Source organism: Sinohyriopsis cumingii, chromosome 4 (genome assembly GCF_028554795.1).
Source record: "Sinohyriopsis cumingii isolate HCF-2022 chromosome 4, ASM2855479v2, whole genome shotgun sequence".
Classification (NCBI taxonomy): domain Eukaryota; kingdom Metazoa; phylum Mollusca; class Bivalvia; order Unionida; family Unionidae; genus Sinohyriopsis; species Sinohyriopsis cumingii.
The window spans coordinates 140,110,254-140,132,665 of NC_142964.1; the positions used below are offsets into that span (position 1 = coordinate 140,110,254).

The following is a 22,412-nucleotide window of genomic DNA, read 5'->3' on the forward strand; positions in this document are numbered from 1 at the left end:
GAACTCTCCAACTAATTTGTTAATACCATTTGGTGTCAAAGAGTATATTGTGATATTTGAAATTGGAATTTGGTATTATGTCTTACTACAGTCATTTTGAAATTGTCTTCAAGTAATCTTCTGAAGATTTTGGCATTGTTTTAGATGCATTTATTTAAAAAATAGTTTTCAGTTGTGGTTTTTTTTCTTCAAATTTAACTCCACATATATACACGTATGTCAAGGTACTTAAAATCATGAATATTTTAATCAAATGAATTTAAGGAAAATTCTTTTGTGTGTATCAAAGTTTCTAAATGATAAATTAAGAATAACATTAAATGATCATATCATATTGTGCTTTAGTTAAATATGACTTTTTTTCTATATCCTTGATTTCAGTGGGCTTAAATTTGATTTTTTTTCTATTTCTTTGAAATCAGTGGGCTTAAATTTTATTCTTTTTCTATGTCCTTAATATTGATGGACTTGATTTTCAGATATATGTCTCTTTGTTGACAACAGAGCTTACAGAAAATGTTCAATTAATGTGGTGATGGTTAACCATTAGATTTGCAGTTCTAATCAGATTTACCTAATCAGAATTCTTCTAATAAAAGAATTTATGATTTCCTTTATTACAATTACTAATTATAAATTATTCATTTGCACATGAAAAAATATTTTTTGTTCAAAGTATGTGAAATAATGTATAAAAAATTTATTATCATTTTGGGAAAGAGATGGCATATGAATTTGATTATAATATGATTGTGGCATGGTTCTGAAATATGTAATATTTAAATACATGTAAGTGTATTTTTCTCGTACAAGAAACAGTGTATAAAATGTTTATTATCATTTTGGGGAACAGTTCATGTATGAATTTTAATATAATACAATCGTGGTGTAGCTTCTGAAATTTAATAATTTCACCAGGTTCTTGAAGTGTTATGCCAAAATAAACATTATAGGAAAAGTTACTTATTACTGATCCATGAGTAAAGCCAGTAAGACGTTTTTTTGATTGTCTTCAATTAATTCTGTATACAATCGTTGCTCAAACAATAGCCAACATGTGTTTCTTCTTTAACTCCAAACACAACCAAACAGCAGACAATGCAGTGGTCGATAAAAGATTCTCACAGTTTGATAAACATAAAAAATTTAAAGCCACCAACATGTTTGCTGGGCTTTCTGGTGTTATTAGATGCAAGTAAATAATATCCGCTTTATTAGCTGGAAATTAAAAGGTTATGAAATTGTACATGTGTTCAGCTTAAAAAAATGCATAAGTGACTCTTGACCATTGCAGACCTATACTGCACTTAGTTCTCGGGTTTTACATGTGCATGGTGTTTGCTTATGAACTCGTTATTAATTTCCAATTTTTTTAACAAATATTTTACCATTATGGAAGGGGCCCCAAGTGGCCGAGTGGTCTAAAGCGCTGTCCGTTACGGATCACTGCCATCTCACCTCTGTCTGCGTGGGTTCGAGTCTAGGATTCGGACAATGTGGGTATGTGAGAAAGCTTGCCAGTAGTTTCTCGAGGGTCGGTGGTTCTTTCCCAGATTCTTCCTCCACCATTAATACTGGCCGCCATGTATAGCCTATCGTGTGCTGGAAAATGGCGTTAAACTCTACAACAACAACAACAACCATTATGGAAAATCAAGTTCACAAACGCAAGTCATTCTCTGCACTTTGTGTAATGATTAGTATAGTAGTTTTCACACTTTATTTTCGATATTCTCAAAATCTGAAGTAAAAGTTATATGCATGGTGAAAGCATGTGTTGATTGTTAATTATTCTTGCTGTAGTCATTCAAACGAATAGGCGTACAAGCATTAATTATTGGAAATTTACAATAGATGAATGTACATGGAAACACATATGAGAAAATTTTAGCAGCATGAAATTTGTACAGATGCCATTTATAGACTGTGGTACGTAATGAAGTATACATGTACTTTGTCTTTCTTAACCTAATTTTGCTGTTAATTTTTCCCATTGAATTCAGACACATAATGATCTGTGACAAAATTATTGAATAGTTTAAATATGTATGCAAATTTTGCAATGAAATTACATGTATTATGGACTAGTTGCAAGCCCCGACAGTACGATATCAGAATGAAGTAAACGGTGTTAATACTCTGTTCATGCTATATATTACACATTGAATTCAGACACAATGATCTGGGACAAAATTATTGAATATTGTAAATCTGTGAGCAATTTTTCAATGGAATTACATGCAATTTGGATGAACTGCATGCCACGATGGTACGATAGTAAACGGTGTTAATACCCTATTATATACATTAGACATGAATACATGTATATGTGTCAATGAATTTTTCTCTGAAAAAGTAAAATACTTGTAAAACCCCGCATTAACATGACCCTGCTATTAACGTGATTCAATTTTGTTGGACCCCAATTATCGCCTTATAGTGGGGTTCCACTGGGCTGTGATGCTAACATTTTTTATTTAGGTGTTGTTAACTTTTATATATTGTTATACTTTTTATAGTGTTGTAATAGTCTTAATTATGGCTACAAATAAAAAGTAATATATTTGTTTTCATGGATTCTAAATAATACCGTAGAATCTATCTTGAAAGACCACCACTTATGCCCCCCAAAATGATCTCTCAACAGTTAGTTGACAAGTAGTTGCTCATAATTGGTCATCTGGTGTGGAATTACCGTCTGCTTGTCATGCTGAACAACACACTGAGCTCCAGACACCCACTGGAGCAGGCAGACGATGGCGGGTCAACACCTTATTGACCGGGGGCTGCCCGGCTTGAGGCGGGCGATAGTTGGCCAGTGGGACACGATGATCCCTCCCACCGTCAAAGCTGACCCGTGGCGCCCCTTCCCTACGCCAATCGGGTGGGACTTATAACCCGTAAACTGTCAGCTTCCGTGTTGTTTCCTCACTCAGTAGCGAGACTGGAGTGTCCTCTCCAGGGCGCAAGCCTGGGCGTGGAATATGGAGATCCTGGGCTGCCCAGACGTCAGGATCCCCCTCTCGTCCTTGCTGGTGGGGTCCAAAGGAATGCTGAGCATGACATTTGGCACCAGTTTGGATGCAGGAGCTGCCGGAAGGAGGTCGTAGTCGACCCCCAGCCGCCTTAGGGGCTCCACTCCTGATTTTCTGTCTGGGTTTACTCCCGTAGCCTTTCCTTCTCCCGAAGATATCCACAAGGCAGTGGAGCCATAATCCAATGGATGGGACTTGGTTGGTTTTGAATCAGAGTTTCCTTCTCCTAGATGAACTGCCTGACAAGGCTAATGAGCTTCATCTGCCCGGGTTTGGGGTCAGAGTTTCCCTTCTCTTAGTCTGGTTGCCTGCCAAGGTTAATGAGCCCAGTCTGCCCACCCAGTTATACCGCCGGGTACTCGGTCGCGCCACACAGCAGGCTCTGTTAAAACAGGGGGCACCGCGTGAAGGTGCTGCTGTGGACACAATAGTGTAGGAGAGGCCATATGCAAGTAACCTCCTGCCCCGCAGAGCAAGACAGTGGTCCTGCGGCGATCACTACACCTGGGAAGGAGAGGATATGAGAGACGCTTCAATTTCCTTTGGCAAGCGGGACGTCAGGCCCAGGCCACGCACCCCCCTAATTGGTCATAACGCTACATAATCAATAAACCAATGCATTAAGAATCTGGCTGTCAAGTCAGGTGGTCTTTCATAGCTGCAGTGTCTTCAACACAGGTTTTACTATTTTAAAAATGAATTATGGAAGAGTTTTGTCTTCAGTGTTTCAGTAGCAAATGTACACATCAACTCTTTTGACAATGCTAATAAGTGTTATTTACAGATTTGATATACAGTTAGATCTCCTCATATTCAATCTTAATTTTGTCCCATATCCTAACCTCTTTTAATTGTAGGTCAATACTCCTTCAACACCCCACCCCCCTTCTCCCTGCATCATGGTGCAGTTTGCATTATCTTCCAGTGTAAACTGCTTTATTAATGAAAATTATTTTAATGTCATTCATGTAATTTGGGTTTGGAGATTCCAGAGCTAAATCTGGGAAATTGGTACAATGTTAGATATAAAAATGACTGTTATACAATTTACCAGATTGCTAACCCTCAATTTCCTGATTATCTTTTCAGTATGGCAATGGAGGGAAGATATAGTCATTATCTTACATTTATCAGGTCATCTCTCCTTCATTTGTTAGGTAGTAAAGAAATATTTATACGGTAGTGCAATTTCACAGCTATAATTGAACATATTTTCTTCATAAGTCCAAGGACCTGTCATGTAAATTGTTTATAAAGGGATAGTGGTGGGTGGGTGGGTGGACTTAACACTGAAAAAAGTACACCAATTTCTGTACATGTCAGATTGTGCTTATCATCAGACATGTGGTCATTAAAGGAGAATTATGGGACATGTATTCACCAGTTAATTTGTTTTACATTATTTATTAATTTTAGACATAACCTGATCTTTAATTTTACAATTCTGTGGAGAATTTAACTGGATTTTGTCTTTCTCTTGACCTGAAATTTCCTCATTAAGTCTTGTTTACAGCACAGTCTCAAAGTTACTAGATTTTTAAAGTTTGTACAGCAGGTTAACTAACTTGCATCCTATATTCTCTTTGCTGCTTATATTTTGCTTTGAATCAGTCCAAGATGCCCCCTGTGGGGTTGAGAATGTAGAATAGGTGTGATAACCCACCCTACCCATACCCCACCCCACACCCCACATGTTGCAAGAGGCAACTAATCGAGTAAGCCTTTTTGTTCTGGTACATGTCCAGTTATAATTTTTTTGTCTGAGGATGACTTTTACTTTTTAAAATAATGTTTAATTTTTTAATGGACTTTTATATTGTAAGATTTTACCCATTTTTGTCTTTAATGGGTTTTTTAAATGCCTTTTGGGATGCATAAACTTGCTTGGCACTATATAGTCAGGATTTTGCTGATGTGCCTTTGAATCACACACATACATACATACAAACATACATATGCACACACACACATACATACACACACACACACACACACATACATGCATACATACATACATACATACACACACATATACATACACATACATACATACATACATACACACATACATACATACATACATACATACATACATACATACGCACACACACACACAGATACATACATACATACACACACACACACACACACATACACACACACACACACAGGTGAAGAAAATGTTTTTTGTGTGGAGGAAACCATGATAGGTCATCATACAAGGGCCTGAAAAAGGGCTGTAACCTGTGACAGCAGATGTGCAAGCAATATTTATTTTAGCCCCTGTTGAGTGCAGGACAGACACATCAATGACATGTTTGAAGACATTATTTACCATGATATAAAGATGACCTTCTTTGATTTTTTTAACATTTTATGTAAAATATGATCAAGCTTATTTTCTTCAACTAAAAATGCATTCTTGGATGGAGAAAGACCTGCATAGTATCCAGCACAGTGTCATGCCAGGGTTTGAAGTACAAGTGTTTCATATGCAGTATAGTATGGTTTTTGATTGATTACTTGGATTTACATCGCATGTGAGATGATATAGTGTGGTATTTCATTTGTCAGAATGCCTATAATTTGTTCAAAATTCCCTCACTATAAGAAGCTGTGTTGGTGATTTGGTTATTTAGCTAAACTTATGACTAAAAGGGTAAGTGGAATTGAATCCTTCCATCAGACCAGCATGAGTTGGTTACTGTAGTGTGACCTTGGACAAAGCACTTTACTCCAATTGCCTCAACACTAAATAACCTACTTGTGCTGCTGTGCCCAAACACTGAACGAAATCAATATAAGGCCATTCATTATAACACCACTCCCTGTTTTAATGTGAGTATAGACTTGGATCCCGTTCCATCTCAATAACTTAGTAGTGATATTACGATATAAACTAGCTTATAACTTGTGTCCAGCTGCAAACTGCACAGACCCAGATCTGCCATCACATAACGCACCAGCAGATCTTGGTCTGTGCAGTTTGTTAGGAGTAATCAGTAGAACAAACAAAATAGACCCTGATCTGCAGGTACATTATACTATGACAGATCAGAATCTTTGTTGTTTGCAGTATGACTTGACTTGTATGTGAGTGTATATTGTATATTTATAATATACTTCACTAAAAGATGGTCTCATTGAAGGTGGTGTACCTTATTTGTTCAATGGACAGAATTATAATGAGAGAGTGCTGTATATGAGTTACAATGGCACTTTATTAGAAACTTTTGTCACTGCTAGGTGTTTTCTTCTTATGATTGGTAGGATGTTGTGATATTTAACATGCAGACCCCACTTGTATAAAAACTTTCAACTCTGAGTACATGCAGAGTTATCATTTGATATCCTCTTTCCAGATTTAACAAACAAATAATCAGTAAATATACGTTAAAAAAACAGCAGCAATTATAGAGGTTGTGACATCAATAAATTATCCTTACATATAACTTTTCATACAAAAAATATTCAAGAAATGAAATTCCGAATTAAGTACATTCTCATGCTGGGAAATTTTTTGAACAGTCTTGCAATGGCCATGTTACCCTGATAAGATCATATGTTTTATGAACAGTCATGCAATGGCCATGTTACCCGATAAGATCATATGTTTTATGAACAGTCATGCAATGGCCATGTTACCCGATAAGATCATATGTTTTGTGAACAGTCATGCAATGGCCATGTTACCCAATAAGATCATATGTTTTGTGAACAGTCATGCAATGGCCATGTTACCCGATAAGATCATATGTTTCGTGATCCATTAAGAATTACTGAGGATTAACAATGTCTTGTTTTGGCTGGTAATGAAATTAAATTTTACACTATCAATCTTACTGCTTCTTATTAAGCCAACATTATTGGGAATTGAGACATACTAGTTACCAGTTTCTAGTACAGCATGAACAGTTTGTTAGGGTTTTGGTGGAAAGTATTTCAGTATTGCTTTGCTTGTAGGCTCAACATGTGGGATTTGGCTTGTTTTTGCCAAGGCTTGATATGCAGGATCTTTCTTTTTTTTTTTTTTCTAAAATTATTTTGAACAAATTTTATCCACATTTAGCCCAAATAAGGTTTTGGGTTTTCTTTGTTATTGTTAAGTATCAATTTTGGATCATGGATAATGACAGAATTTTGTACCAATAAAAGATTGTTGAAAGGAGCCAGTAAATTGTCAGATAAGGAAACTAGTTCAGCATCTAGTAATTAGGCTAACAGTTATGCTTTACTTGATATAATTACAAAATGTTTTCCCAACAGCCCAAATTCTATCCTCATTTCCTTTGAAATCATTACTTACTTATGTCATAATGTCATCCATTAATTGACAGCATTTTCACCACTGCATCTTTATTTTTTCTTGAAAAACCACACTCGATTAACATTTTTGTTTTAGGAGGGTGATTCTTGGTGTTGGCTTAAAATTGCTTATCTTATGAGAATTTGCATTTTAATAACAAATTCATGTGTCTAATTTTTTTGCCTCATTCATTCTTTCCAGTCTAATGCTTGTGTACTTACAAGACTTGATTTTAAAATGCTTTTTTGTTTATAATATAAAAATTGTAAAGCTTCAGTTTATAACCAATATGATTTTTTTAAATAGATTATTTGGCATATTATAGTAGAAAGTCAAGAATAATGTATCAAATTTCTAAACTCATATGAGATCAAGTGTTAAGCAATATTTTTCTTCAGAATGTTACAAAATTGAATGATTTTGGGACTTGACTGTATTTGATACTGCATTATCTTTTTATCAAAACCCATATATAAATTATCCATTTATAAACACACATCTTAGTTGTAGTGTGCCTTATCGGAGGTATTCTTAACTGTGCTGAGAACATCTTGATTTGGTGCAGCATCTCACATGCATGACATTGCATCATGATGACTTTTTTGTGTGGATTAAACCAGTCTGAAAAAGTGATCTCACATGTATTTTACTGAGCATGACCATGTTTGAGAATGAACTGTCAAATTTGAGAGTTCTCAGCATAGACAAAGAGATCACTTTTCTTGTATGCACACACATGTGTGATTATAGACAATGCATATCAATGGCATGACAGGCTATTTCCTCATCAAATTTACCCAAATGATAATTTGTCAAGGACACAGTGCATATGTTGCATTGAATACAGTATGTTTTAAACTGTTTCCGACAGTCTCAGCATCAAAGTAAACATTGATGAGGAACAGTATTTTTTTAATAACACATCAAAATTACCCAGATAATAATTTAAGTACACCATATTATTGTATAGAATACGGTAAATACTGTTTATACATGCTTTTAAGGCCAATCCAACTGCATGGGCACAGATTCGTTGTTGCATAATATACTGGCAGAATTGGATGTCAGCAGTTTATTAGGAGTAATAAGTAGAACAAGTAACACAGACCCTGATCTGCCAGTGCATTATGCTATGGCAGATCAAGATCTAAGTTGCTTGCAGTTGGACCTATAAGCAAGTATATAAGGTATCTTTTAAACTGCTATAAACAGTCTCAGCATCCAGGTAAACATGGATGAGGAACAGTAATTATATAAATAACACACCTGAAGATATGATGGTATATTTTATCATAAATTTATCACATTTAAAATATGTCCAAAACTAACTGAAAACAAAAATGAGAAATATGTTTGTTTAACTAATACATTCCCTTTATATTATTTTCATGAGTCACTAGTATATATGGATATAATGTTCAAATATATACTCTAATTAAATTTGCATCGTTCGTTTAAAAAAATGTAAAACCTAATTCACAAAAAGCATGAAAATTAAATATACTGATGAACCCATTTCTAAATCATAAATTTCTTTTACTAATAATCCCAAACATATTTTTCAGGCCTAAGGATCTAAAGATTGCCCGTAACCTGATGATTCCCAAGAAGGGCCTGGTATTTGACCATGTCTACCTTCGCAGGCAGTATGGGTCATGGAATCAATGGAGTAGCCTTGTTACCCCTGTTAACATAGATGACAAAGCCAGGGTTTGTACAATTTTATAATTATATGTCATAAAAGTAACTTTTTTTTTAACATAATCAGCAACCTATCTAATGCTTAAGATTTGCTGTGAAATTTTCAGGTTGCATAACTTACACAGCACTGCTTTCAGAATGAAAACCTGTTTTTACTCAATAAATAATTTCTTTTCTTAACCTTTGCAGATGTGATCACTGACAGTTTTTATAAATCTTTTTGCGAGTTACTCTCCAAATTTTACCATTTCTATAAAAAAAATGTAATTTTCCAAATATATGTTTTAAAATTAATGGGAGTGAATTGCCAAATTAGACATATTTTAAGTGTGTAATGATGAATGTACTGGTTGATTACTACTTTATCATTACAGTAATAAAAGGAACTTATCAAAGAAAAAAAGATTTTTCTTTGACTCTTAATTACATAAGTAAGGGATTGAGTATTTGTTTCACCATAAAATAATTGGTTTGGTTAGGTTTTGTGTTTTAAGACAACACAAGTATATTATTTACTGCTGAGGCAAATTGGACTAAAGTGACCTCTCCCCCCATTCAAGGAAATGCCACAGTAGTCAAGCTGGATTAATGGTAAGATTTGAAAATGAACAACTCACAAATCTGATTTTCTTACCCATGAGCCACTGTGGCTCTTGCTGTCATTAGTTGTCACTTGCAGGATGCAGAAGAGTGCATTACGCCTATTCCATCTGTGTGGACCTGCAGGTGGAGAACAGTAGGGATCTTTTTCTTACATACAAATTCAATTTTTGTACTGAGGAATGCTTTATAATTTATTAAAATGCTGAAATGTGGACTTGAATTTGTACAATATTCTATATTCACGAGCAGAAATAATACAAAGTTCTGAATTCATTTGATTTATACCATTCCAAAACATGTTCACATAATTTAGGTCATTGCGTGTATCTGCTATTTGTAAATGTATGAAACAACTTTACCTTAAAATCTATACAAAATTTTATGTTGTTGTCCTCCTACATGGAGAACAATGGGATGTAAGCACTTTTTTATGGAAAGGGTCAATATTGAATCTTATATTTACATCCTGAATGTCACATATACTAAAAGAATTATGTCAGACACCAGCATTAATGTCCACATTTACATATCAGAAAAAGTGCTGACCTAATTTTGGTTTGAACCAGGACTTGGTCTAATTAGATATATAAACTCATATTTTTGATCCAATTAATCTTGATAGAATTATACTGGAACACATTCAGAAGGCGGAGCCAGAAATTTGGTCATGATCTAATACAACTTTTAGACTGATTTGTAGTTATTTGGTTTTTCTTTGCACTTTGTTAGAGCAATTATACACTGCAACCATTTTACAAAAGTGAAAAATGTCAATCAAGAATAAACTTAACAACCATGACTGTCAGAAAACTTATGGTTTATAATAAACAGTTGTTTAGAGAGAAAATAAAGTGTCTAAGGATACAGACAGTGCCTATAGATGTATCCTGTCAGAATGTCAGTACCTATAGATGTAACCTGTCAGAATATCAGTACCTATAGATGTATCCTGTCAGAATGTCAGTACCTATAGATGTAACCTGTCAGAATATCAGTACCTATAGATGTATCCTGTCAGAATGTCAGTACCTATAGATGTAACCTGTCAGAATATCAGTACCTATAGATGTATCCTGTCAGAATGTCAGTACCTATAGATGTAACCTGTCAGAATGTCAGTACCTATAGATGTAACCTGTCAGAATGTCAGTACCTATAGATGTAACCTGTCAGAATGTCAGTACCTATAGATGTAACCTGTCAGAATGTCAGTACCTATAGATGTAACCTGTCAGAATGTCAGTACATGTAGATATAACCTGTCAGAATATCAGTACTTGTAGATGTAATCTGTGTGAATGTTTAGATTGATATTTTATATTGTAGTTCAAAATACATGTAGTGTATTATTTTTTAATCTTATTATTTTATAACTATGCTTTCTTGCATTGTTGTGATGCCTCTAACAGTTTACAATTTACTTTGCTTACCAAACAGGAAATCCAGGTAATTTCTGTTTGCATGTATACATGCCTGTAGTTCATGTACTTAGCAGCTCATTTAATCAAAAGGTTTCAGTAGAGAGCCTTGACATTGTTATCTCCCGTAGGTATTAATTGCAAAATCAAAATACGATCTGTCTGTGGACTTCTTGTGAAGACTTTGTCAAATGCAAATAGCCTGCCTCTTTCCCATGTCTAATAAAAGGACGTATCATTGGGGGGAAAAAGAAAAATCGTGGGCATGAATATATAACTGAGGTTAAAAATGCTTAAGTGCTTACCTCTTACATGTGAAATGTAGTAGCTTATACAATTTAACTTGCAGGTAGTTTTCAAGAAATATACTGCGTACCTGGCTGTCTTTATGGGGCTTATTTTCATTAAATTTGCAATCAGTCATTTGTCATAAAATAGGAGCCAAAAAGAAATGTCCATTGGATATAGAAAAAATTAAAATAGAGTAAAAGTCCCAGATAAGAAAAAAAAATTTGTTGCCAAGAACATATCCAGTTATGTGTGTTATGTGTACATAAAATTTTTAAATATAAAGAGTCGTTTGTACCTTGTACTCTGTAAATTGCTAATGTATATATTGGTAGTTGCTATCTCCAACATCTGATGATATACCTTGTCATTACTTACATATACTACTTGTATTTATTTGTATCTGCTTTAATATCAACTCATCTTTTAAGCACATTCTCAACTTTGATATGTCTGTGTCCTTATGAATCAATCTGTATTTTAGGGTACTCTTTTTGTGGATTTCCAATGTTAATCATTTACCAACATCTTTCTGTGGATTTCCAATGTTAGTCATTTATTACCACACAGATATGAATTGCTTCTTTCATGTATATAACATGCCTATCTTACACAAGAGATGGGATATTTGACCCTTGTGCAATCAACACCCAACTGCAAACATAATCCACCCATACCTACCATTGCATCATGTGCCACTATAGCAATATCTATGCTATTCATTTGCAATTATAAGGAGAATAAGTAGTGGAGACTTTCATCTGACAGTACATCACCATATTTATCCCATAAAAAGTCTGTGCTTGATGATAAGCCTCTCCCAATTAAAAGAAACAAATTGGAAAATATTTGCAAAGGATATCTAATCCTGATAATAAATCCACGCCTTATTTCTTGACAATATATTAGGCTGATACTTTTGTCTTATCATGGGAGAAATACTTTATATATTGTTTGCAGTTGAGTGTGTTATACAATCTCACCATCCAATGTCATGCACGAGTGTTTGAAAAAAATCAGAGCCACTCAAACAAAACTAAGCCAGGATAGGCATTATGTTAGTGTCTTCAGTGCTCTACATTGTTGTTACAAAACTTTGCTAATAGAAAAAGAGGCCACAAATTTCCCAGATTTTTTTCAAGATGGCAGCATATGATCTAAAGCAGATTTTTGCTTATAATTTTACTATAAGTGAATTGGGGCCCCGAGTGGCCAAGTGGTCCAAAGCGCTCTCCGTTACGGATCACTGCCATCTCACCTCTGTCTGTGCGGGTTTGAGTCTCAGATTCGGTCAGTGTGGGTATGTGAGAAAGCTTGCTGGTAGCTTCTCATGAGTCAGTGGTTCTTTCCGGGGGTTTTCTCGGGTTCTTCCTCCACCATTAATACTGGCTGCTATGTATAGCCTATCGTGTGCTGAAAAATGGCGTAAAACACTACAACAACCATAAGTGAGTTTTCCAAAACTGATATTGCACATCAAGGACACTGGAATAGAAGATGTATTTGAAAACTTTATTTAAACACTTTGAGCAAAACCTGAAATATTCTGCATCTGTGTCAGTGGTCCATCTTTCATTTGACCATTATTTGGACAGACCATCCTTTGAGGCAATATTACCTTGCACCAAAGAAGTACATTTTTGCCATTTTTTTCACTTCCAGTACCCTTGCCAACATGCTGTCCTGGCACTTTCAGATCGATTCCTCCAACACTTCCAGTTACTTAAGATCACATACTCCTTCCATCACAACCTGTACTTAAGATCACGTACTCCTTCCATCACTGCACCTACACACAACTGCTGATGTCACTTTGAATGCCTACCATGTGCCCTTTGTGTCTCTACCTCGTTTTGGCTCTTTGAGTGTTGAGCCTTTAACTCACACCTGGAAAGCTTTCTTAAGAAGCCTTAGTTCTCAAATCCAAACCTAGTATTCCAACAAGAATTCCTTCCTGCCTTTAGCAAGTGGCAATTTAGGCTGCACAGAGCACTGTCTAATGGCTCTTAAATCCTCTATGATCCACCCCTGGCAAGGTTCATGTGCTGAATTTAAAATGAATTTAGTTTGAACATCAGTGGCTTACTTGTAAAGAATTTGCCCTAAATGTAAACTCTTGGATTTGATTGGATATGGTCTGGTCTCTTTGAAATTGCCTTGATAATTTAACACTTGCTGGTCACTCTGGTTCTCATTTTCCCACAACCTGAGATTACTTTCATGTTGGTCGGAAAGTCACGGGCGATTTGCAGCAAACATCCTGGAGTTCTTAACTAAGATCTTACGAAGAGACTTAGTTGAATTAACTATAGATGATACATGTATATACATGAGGCATCTGCAAATTTTCCCACAATGTGACACTGTAGTTAATCATCCATGTGTTAAAATCATAGATTGGAATTCTTAGTCACTTTTCCCTCTGCATAGATTTTGAACACAAAATCTCAAACTCAGTTTTAAAATTCTCAAACAAAAATAATATTGGGTAACTGATTTAAATTTTTGTATGCAAGAAAATTAATTAAAAATCCGAAAGATCCTAAGAAACCTTAGATGATAGTTACTGAATGTCACTTAGTTTTTACTTAGAGTTTGGGTTGAAGTTTCTTGCACCAAACATTAGGAGAACATGTGATCAGGTAATAATACATAAATTACTGTACATTTGACTGTTGTTGTTTTTTTTTGCTTTTTAATTCTACCCGACACTCATAATGTGTCTGTTTACATTTTCAGCATTCTTTTTGAGGAAATGTGGTTATATATAAAAAATTTCCCCTATATCCTGTAGGATTTTTTATTTTTATCATTATATTTAATTTCATATAGATTTTACTAAATTTTAACATTTTCACCATTATCATTCAACCTACATTCCAGTTCACTACATAATACACTACTATTGCAGGATAGGGTGGCTTCCTGAAATGTACAACCAGACATTTTGATGTACATGATAGAAGTATGTAAAACTACAGATTATAATGTATAATCATTACAGAAACTGTTTCAGCCCCTCTATAGGACTCATCAGGTGGTATCAACGAACTAAGTTTATCCCCATGATTTGCTTTCAGGCAATTGAGCTGTGACCATCTTAACAGGTGGCATATCTTCTGATTCTTTGTCAAAGAAAGTGTTAAAAAGACCTGGTCACCCTTGAATGATGTTTAGTTGGTGACTTCTTAATTGATTGTCTGACAAAAATCAACCCATAAGCTACACATAGAAAACTCTTGAACTGACAGTCATGTCTGGCAAATACAGGTATTTCAGGAAGCCTTTTATATATACATACACACACACAAGCATATACACATACACATCCCCATGTAAATGAATACTTTGTTACACTTGGAGGCCATTAATAAACAGATTCCTTGGAAACTCGAAGCATTAGATTGATTTTAAAGAACTTGGAATTTTTGGGAAAACTCTAAAGGACAGAAAATTTAAATATATAATCTGACCAAAATTTGAATATTCATTGTAGGAAATGTATCTAAAATATTGTACTCCAGTGATGGTAAGATAGCACCTTCACAAAAGAGCATCTTCTTGTTTTCTTGGATAACACAGATTAATTATTAATCACATTGGATTAATAGATGGTATATATATATATATATATATATATATATATATATATATATATATATATATATATATATATACTCTAGGCTAGATGAAATTAATATCTAAAAGATTGCTTAAGATTGGACATTAGTTTTTATATGGAAAGCTTCTAGCATAAAAAGATAAATCTTTTCAAAAGTTCTGTGTTATATGAGCAAAACATGTAACAAAATATGTCAGTGCAAGGCAGATTTAATTATATTTAATGATTAAATGCATCAAAATGTGTCAGTGCAAGGCAAATGTAATTATATTTAATGACTAAATACATCAGAATATGTCAGTGCAAGACAGATGTAATTTAATGATTAAATACATCAAAATATGTCAGTGCAAGGCAAATATAATTATATTTAATGATTAAATACATCAAAATATGTCAGTGCAAGGCAAATGTAATTATATTTAGTGATTAAATACATCAAAATATGTCAGTGCAAGACAGATGTAATTTAATGATTAAATACATCAAAATATATCAGTGCAAGGCAAATGTAATTATATTTAATGATTAAATACATCAAAATATGTCAGTGCAAGGCAAATGTAATTATATTTAATGATTAAATACATCAAAATATGTCAGTGCAAGGCAAATGTAATTATATTTAATGATTAAATACATCAAAATATGTCAGTGCAAGGCAAATGTAATTATATTTAATGATTAAATACATCAAAATATGTCAGTGCAAGGCAGATGTAATTATATTTAATGATTAAATACATCAAAATATGTCAGTGCAAGGCAAATTTAATTATTTTTAATGATTAAATACATCAAAATATGTTAGTGCAAGGCAAATGTAATTATATCTAATGATTAAATACATCAAAATATGTCAGTGCAAGGCAAATGTAATTATATTTAATGATTAAATACATCAAAATATGTCAGTGCAAGGCAAATGTAATTATATTTAATGACTAAATACATCAAAATATGTCAGTGCAAGGCAACTGTAATTATATTTAATGACTAAATACATCAAAATATGTCAGTGCAAGGCAGATGTAATTATATTTAATGATTAAATACATCAAAATATGTCAGTGCAAGGCAAATTTAATTATTTTTAATGATTAAATACATCAAAATATGTCAGTGCAAGGCAGATCTAATTTAATGATTAAATACATCAAAATATGTTAGTGCAAGGCAAATGTAATTATATTTAATGATTAAATACATCAAAATATGTCAGTGCAAGGCAAATGTAATTATATTTAATGACTAAATACATCAAAATATGTCAGTGCAAGGCAAATGTAATTATATTTAATGACTAAATACATCAAAATATGTCAGTGCAAGGCAGATGTAATTATATTTAATGATTAAATACATCAAAATATGTCAGTGCAAGGCAAATTTAATTATTTTTAATGATTAAATACATCAAAATATGTCAGTGCAAGGCAGATGTAATTTAATGATTAAATACATCAAAATATGTTAGTGCAAGGCAAATGTAATTATATTTAATGATTAAATACATCAAAATATGTCAGTGCAAGGCAAATTTAATTATTTTTAATGATTAAATACATCAAAATATGTCAGTGCAAGGCAGATGTAATTTAATGATTAAATACATCAAAATATGTTAGTGCAAGGCAAATGTAATTATATTTAATGACTAAATACATCAAAATATGTCAGTGCAAGGCAACTGTAATTATATTTAATGATTAAATACATCAAAATATGTCAGTGCAAGGCAGATGTAATTATATTTAATGACTAAATACATCAAAATATGTCAGTGCAAGGCAAATGTAATTATATTTAATGACTAAATACATCAAAATATGTCAGTGCAAGGCAACTGTAATTATATTTAATGACTAAATACATCAAAATATGTCAGTGCAAGGCAGATGTAATTATATTTAATGATTAAATACATCAAAATATGTCAGTGCAAGGCAAATTTAATTATTTTTAATGATTAAATACATCAAAATATGTCAGTGCAAGGCAGATCTAATTTAATGATTAAATACATCAAAATATGTTAGTGCAAGGCAAATGTAATTATATTTAATGATTAAATACATCAAAATATGTCAGTGCAAGGCTGATGAAATTATATTTAATGACTAAATACATCAAAATATGTCAGTGCAAGGCAAATGAAATTATATTTAATGACTAAATACATCAAAATATGTCAGTGCAAGGCAAATGTAATTATATTTAATGACTAAATACATCAAAATATGTCAGTGCAAGGCAGATGTAATTATATTTAATGATTAAATACATCAAAATATGTCAGTGCAAGGCAAATTTAATTATTTTTAATGATTAAATACATCAAAATATGTCAGTGCAAGGCAGATGTAATTTAATGATTAAATACATCAAAATATGTTAGTGCAAGGCAAATGTAATTATATTTAATGATTAAATACATCAAAATATGTCAGTGCAAGGCAAATTTAATTATTTTTAATGATTAAATACATCAAAATATGTCAGTGCAAGGCAGATGTAATTTAATGATTAAATACATCAAAATATGTTAGTGCAAGGCAAATGTAATTATATTTAATGATTAAATACATCAAAATATGTCAGTGCAAGGCAACTGTAATTATATTTAATGATTAAATACATCAAAATATGTCAGTGCAAGGCAGATGTAATTATATTTAATGACTAAATACATCAAAATATGTCAGTGCAAGGCAAATGTAATTATATTTAATGACTAAATACATCAAAATATGTCAGTGCAAGGCAACTGTAATTATATTTAATGACTAAATACATCAAAATATGTCAGTGCAAGGCAGATGTAATTATATTTAATGATTAAATACATCAAAATATGTCAGTGCAAGGCAAATTTAATTATTTTTAATGATTAAATACATCAAAATATGTCAGTGCAAGGCAGATGTACTTTAATGATTAAATACATCAAAATATGTTAGTGCAAGGCAAATGTAATTATATTTAATGATTAAATACATCAAAATATGTTAGTGCAAGGCAAATGTAATTATATTTAGTGATTAAATACATCAAAATATGTCAGTGCAAGGCAAATTTAATTATTTTTAATGATTAAATACATCAAAATATGTCAGTGCAAGGCAGATGTAATTATATTTAGTGATTAAATACATCAAAATATGTCAGTGCAAGGCAAATGTAATTTAATGATTAAATACATCAAAATATGTCAGTGCAAGACAGATGTAATTTAATGATTAAATACATCAAAATATATCAGTGCAAGGCAAATGTAATTATATTTAATGATTAAATACATCAAAATATGTCAGTGCAAGGCAAATGTAATTATATTTAATGACTAAATACATCAAAATATGTCAGTGCAAGGCAAATGTAATTATATTTAATGACTAAATACATCAAAATATGTCAGTGCAAGGCAGATGTAATTATTTTTAATGATTAAATACATCAAAATATGTCAGTGCAAGGCAGATCTAATTTAATGATTAAATACATCAAAATATGTTAGTGCAAGGCAAATGTAATTATATTTAATGATTAAATACATCAAAATATGTCAGTGCAAGGCAAATGTAATTATATTTAATGATTAAATACATCAAAATATGTCAGTGCAAGGCAAATGTAATTATATTTAATGACTAAATACATCAAAATATGTCAGTGCAAGGCAAATGTAATTATATTTAATGACTAAATACATCAAAATATGTCAGTGCAAGGCAAATTTAATTATTTTTAATGATTAAATACATCAAAATATGTCAGTGCAAGGCAGATGTAATTTAATGATTAAATACATCAAAATATAATTATATTTAATGATTAAATACATCAAAATATGTCAGTGCAAGGCAAATGTAATTATATTTGGTGATTAAATACATCAAAATATGTCAGTGCAAGGCAAATTTAATTATTTTTAATGATTAAATACATCAAAATATGTCAGTGCAAGGCAGATGTAATTATATTTAGTGATTAAGTACATCAAAATATGTCAGTGCAAGGCAAATGTAATTTAATGATTAAATACATCAAAATATGTCAGTGCAAAGCAAATGTAATTATATTTAATGATTAAATACATCAAAATATGTCAGTGCAAGGCAAATGTAATTATATTTAATGATTAAATACATCATAATATGTCAGTGCAAGGCAAATGTAATTATATTTAATGACTAAATACATCAAAATATGTCAGTGCAAGGCAACTGTAATTATATTTAATGATTAAATACATCAAAATATGTCAGTGCAAGGCAGATGTAATTATATTTAATGATTAAATACATAAAAATATGTCAGTGCAAGGCAAATGTAATTATATTCAATGATTAAATACATCAAAATATGTCAGTGCAAGGCAGATGTAATTATATTTAGTGATTAAATACATCAAAATATGTCAGTGCAAGGCAAATGTAATTTGATGGTTAAATACATCAAAATATGTCAGTGCAAGGCAAATGTAATTATATTTAATGATTAAATACATCAAAATATGTCAGTGCAAGGCAAATGTAATTATATTTAATGATTAAATACATCAAAATATGTCAGTGCAAGGCAGATGTAATTATATTTAGTGATTAAATACATCAAAATATGTTAGTGCAAGGCAAATGTAATTATATTTAATGATTAAATACATCAAAATATGTCAGTGCAAGGCAAATGTAATTATATCTAATGATTAAATACATCAAAATATGTCAGTGCAAGGCAAATGTAATTATATCTAATGATTAAATACATCAAAATATGTCAGTGCAAGGCAAATTTAATTATATTTAATGATTAAATACATCAAAATATGTCAGTGCAAGTCAGATGTAATTATATTTAGTGATTGAATACATAAAAATATGTCAGTGCAAGGCAAATGTAATTATATTTAATGATTAAATACATCAAAATATGTCAGTGCAAGGCAAATGTAATTAAATTTAATGATTAAATACATCAAAATATGTCAGTGCAAGGCAAATGTAATTATATTTAATGATTAAATACATCAAAATATGTCAGTGCAAGGCAAATGTAATTATATTTAATGATTAAATACATCAAAATATGTCAGTGCAAGGCAGATGTAATTATATTTAATGATTAGATACATCAAAATATGTCAGTGCAAGGCAAATTTAATTATATTTAATGATTAAATACATCAAAATATGTCAGTGCAAGGCAAATTTAATTATATTTAATGATTAAATACATCAAAATATGTCAGTGCAAGGCAAATTTAATTATATTTAATGATTAAATACATCAAAATATGTCAGTGCAAGGCAAATTTAATTATATTTAATGATTAAATACATCAAAATATGTCAGTGCAAGGCAGATGTAATTATATTTAGTGATTAAATGCATCAAAATATGTCAGTGCAAGGCAAATGTAATTATATTTAATGACTAAATACATCAAAATATGTCAGTGCAAGGCAAATGTAATTATATTTAATGATTAAATACATCAAAATATGTCAGTGCAATGCAAATGTAATTATATTTAATGATTAAATGCATCAAAATATGTCAGTGCAAGGCAGATGTAATTTAATGATTAAATACATCAAAATATGTTAGTGCAAGGCAAATATAGTTATCTTTAATGATTAAATACATCAAAATATGTCAGTGCAAGGCAAATGTAATTATATTTAATGATTAAATACATCAAAATATGTCAGTGCAAGGCAAATTTAATTATATTTAATGATTAAATACATCAAAATATGTCAGTGCAAGGCAGATGTAATTATATTTAGTGATTAAATACCTCAAAATATGCCAGTGCAAGGCAAATTTAATTATATTTAATGGTTAAATACATCAAAATATGTCAGTGCAAGGCAGATGTAATTATATTTAGTGATTAAATACATCAAAATATGTCAGTACAAGGCAAATGTAATTTAATGATTAAATACATCAAAATATGTCAGTGCAAGGCAAATGTAATTATATTTAATGATTAAATGCATCAAAATATGTCAGTGCAAGGCAAATGTAATTATATTTATTGATTAAATACATCAAAATATGTCAGTGCAAGGCAGATGTAATTTAATGACTAAATACATCAAAATATGTCAGTGCAAGGCAAATGTAATTATATTTAATGATTAAATACATCAAACTATGTCAGTGCAAGGCAGATGTAATTATATTTAGTGATTAAATACATCAAAATATGTTAGTGCAAGGCAAATGTAATTATATTTAATGACTAAATACATCAAAAAATTACTTGCCAAATATTTTGAAACAGAAAAATGTTTGAATAGTTTTTTCTTGGGACTTTAAAAAGCTGAACATTTTATCAGAAGAACACAAAACAAATAGAAACCCACCAGCAGTGCCATAATACTGTACCACATTCAGTACATATATTGTTGGTTTGTTTCTTTCGTATACAAAAAATTCATTTTTTAAGTTTTACTTAATAGATTATTAAATTGATGAATGCCATTTGAAACTACACTGAATATAAATTGTCTTAAATTATATTGATTATTGCCTATTTGTCAATAATTTCACAATATTTAATATGATATAGCTATAGGCAATGCTAATTGACTCAAAGTAGCACATTAGTGGCATAACATTGTCACATACACATAGTCATTGTTAGCAGTTAAATGCAGCTGTCTCACATTGATGTAGATAAAAGGACATAGGTGACATGTAGATTTCACATGCAGATATGTAACTGTTGCATAAAAACATTATGTCACATAAAGACATCGTGATGTCACAGAACAGGTGAGTGTGACAGAAAAGTACAGTTACAGAATAGTACAGTCACACAGAGTAGTAGTGTCACACGGAATAGTAGTGTCACGTAATGTCACAAATATATTCAGATAACTCACACACATGCTATGCAGAACCTTTAAGTTTCCCTTATTTTCACCTGGTATATGCAAACAAAATCTGTAATACTTGATTTGGACCCAGTAATGCAACCAGGGCACATGGTGATGGTTACACTTCATTGCAGATACATGTATCATGTATACGTATGCTGATATAACATGAGGACATGATGCAAACAAAATATTCAGTACTTGAAATGGATTCTGTTGCACAACATGGACACATGCATGGTGATGTTATACAGTTCATTGTGGATGTCATGTACAGATGCACATACATACAGACATGTAGATGTTACATACAGTCCTTTGGTTATCACATTAAGATACAGTGTTTTTTATGTAACATAACTAATTCAGAAGTCATGTGACAGATTTGCAGATTTCACATGCAGTTGAGATAATATATAACTTACAATATCAAGCTGGTCAAAAGAGTTTTGGTGTTTGTCCCATAAAAGTATGGTTATGTCACATTACAGATATTGCAATGTCTCTTAAAGGTATGGTTATATCACATCACAGATATTGCAATGT

General features: G+C 31.7%; 1 protein-coding gene across 1 annotated transcript in view; it reads left to right on the forward strand.

Moving 5' to 3' along the window:
- The window catches only part of LOC149802203 (dynein axonemal heavy chain 3-like), a 281,860-nt gene that overhangs the window by 99,495 nt on the left and 159,953 nt on the right, over positions 1-22,412 (forward strand). The window contains exon 33 of the mRNA XM_089956614.1: positions 8,907-9,051. Within this exon, the coding sequence (XP_089812740.1) occupies positions 8,907-9,051 (145 nt within the window). The remainder of the gene's footprint in view (positions 1-8,906; positions 9,052-22,412) is intronic.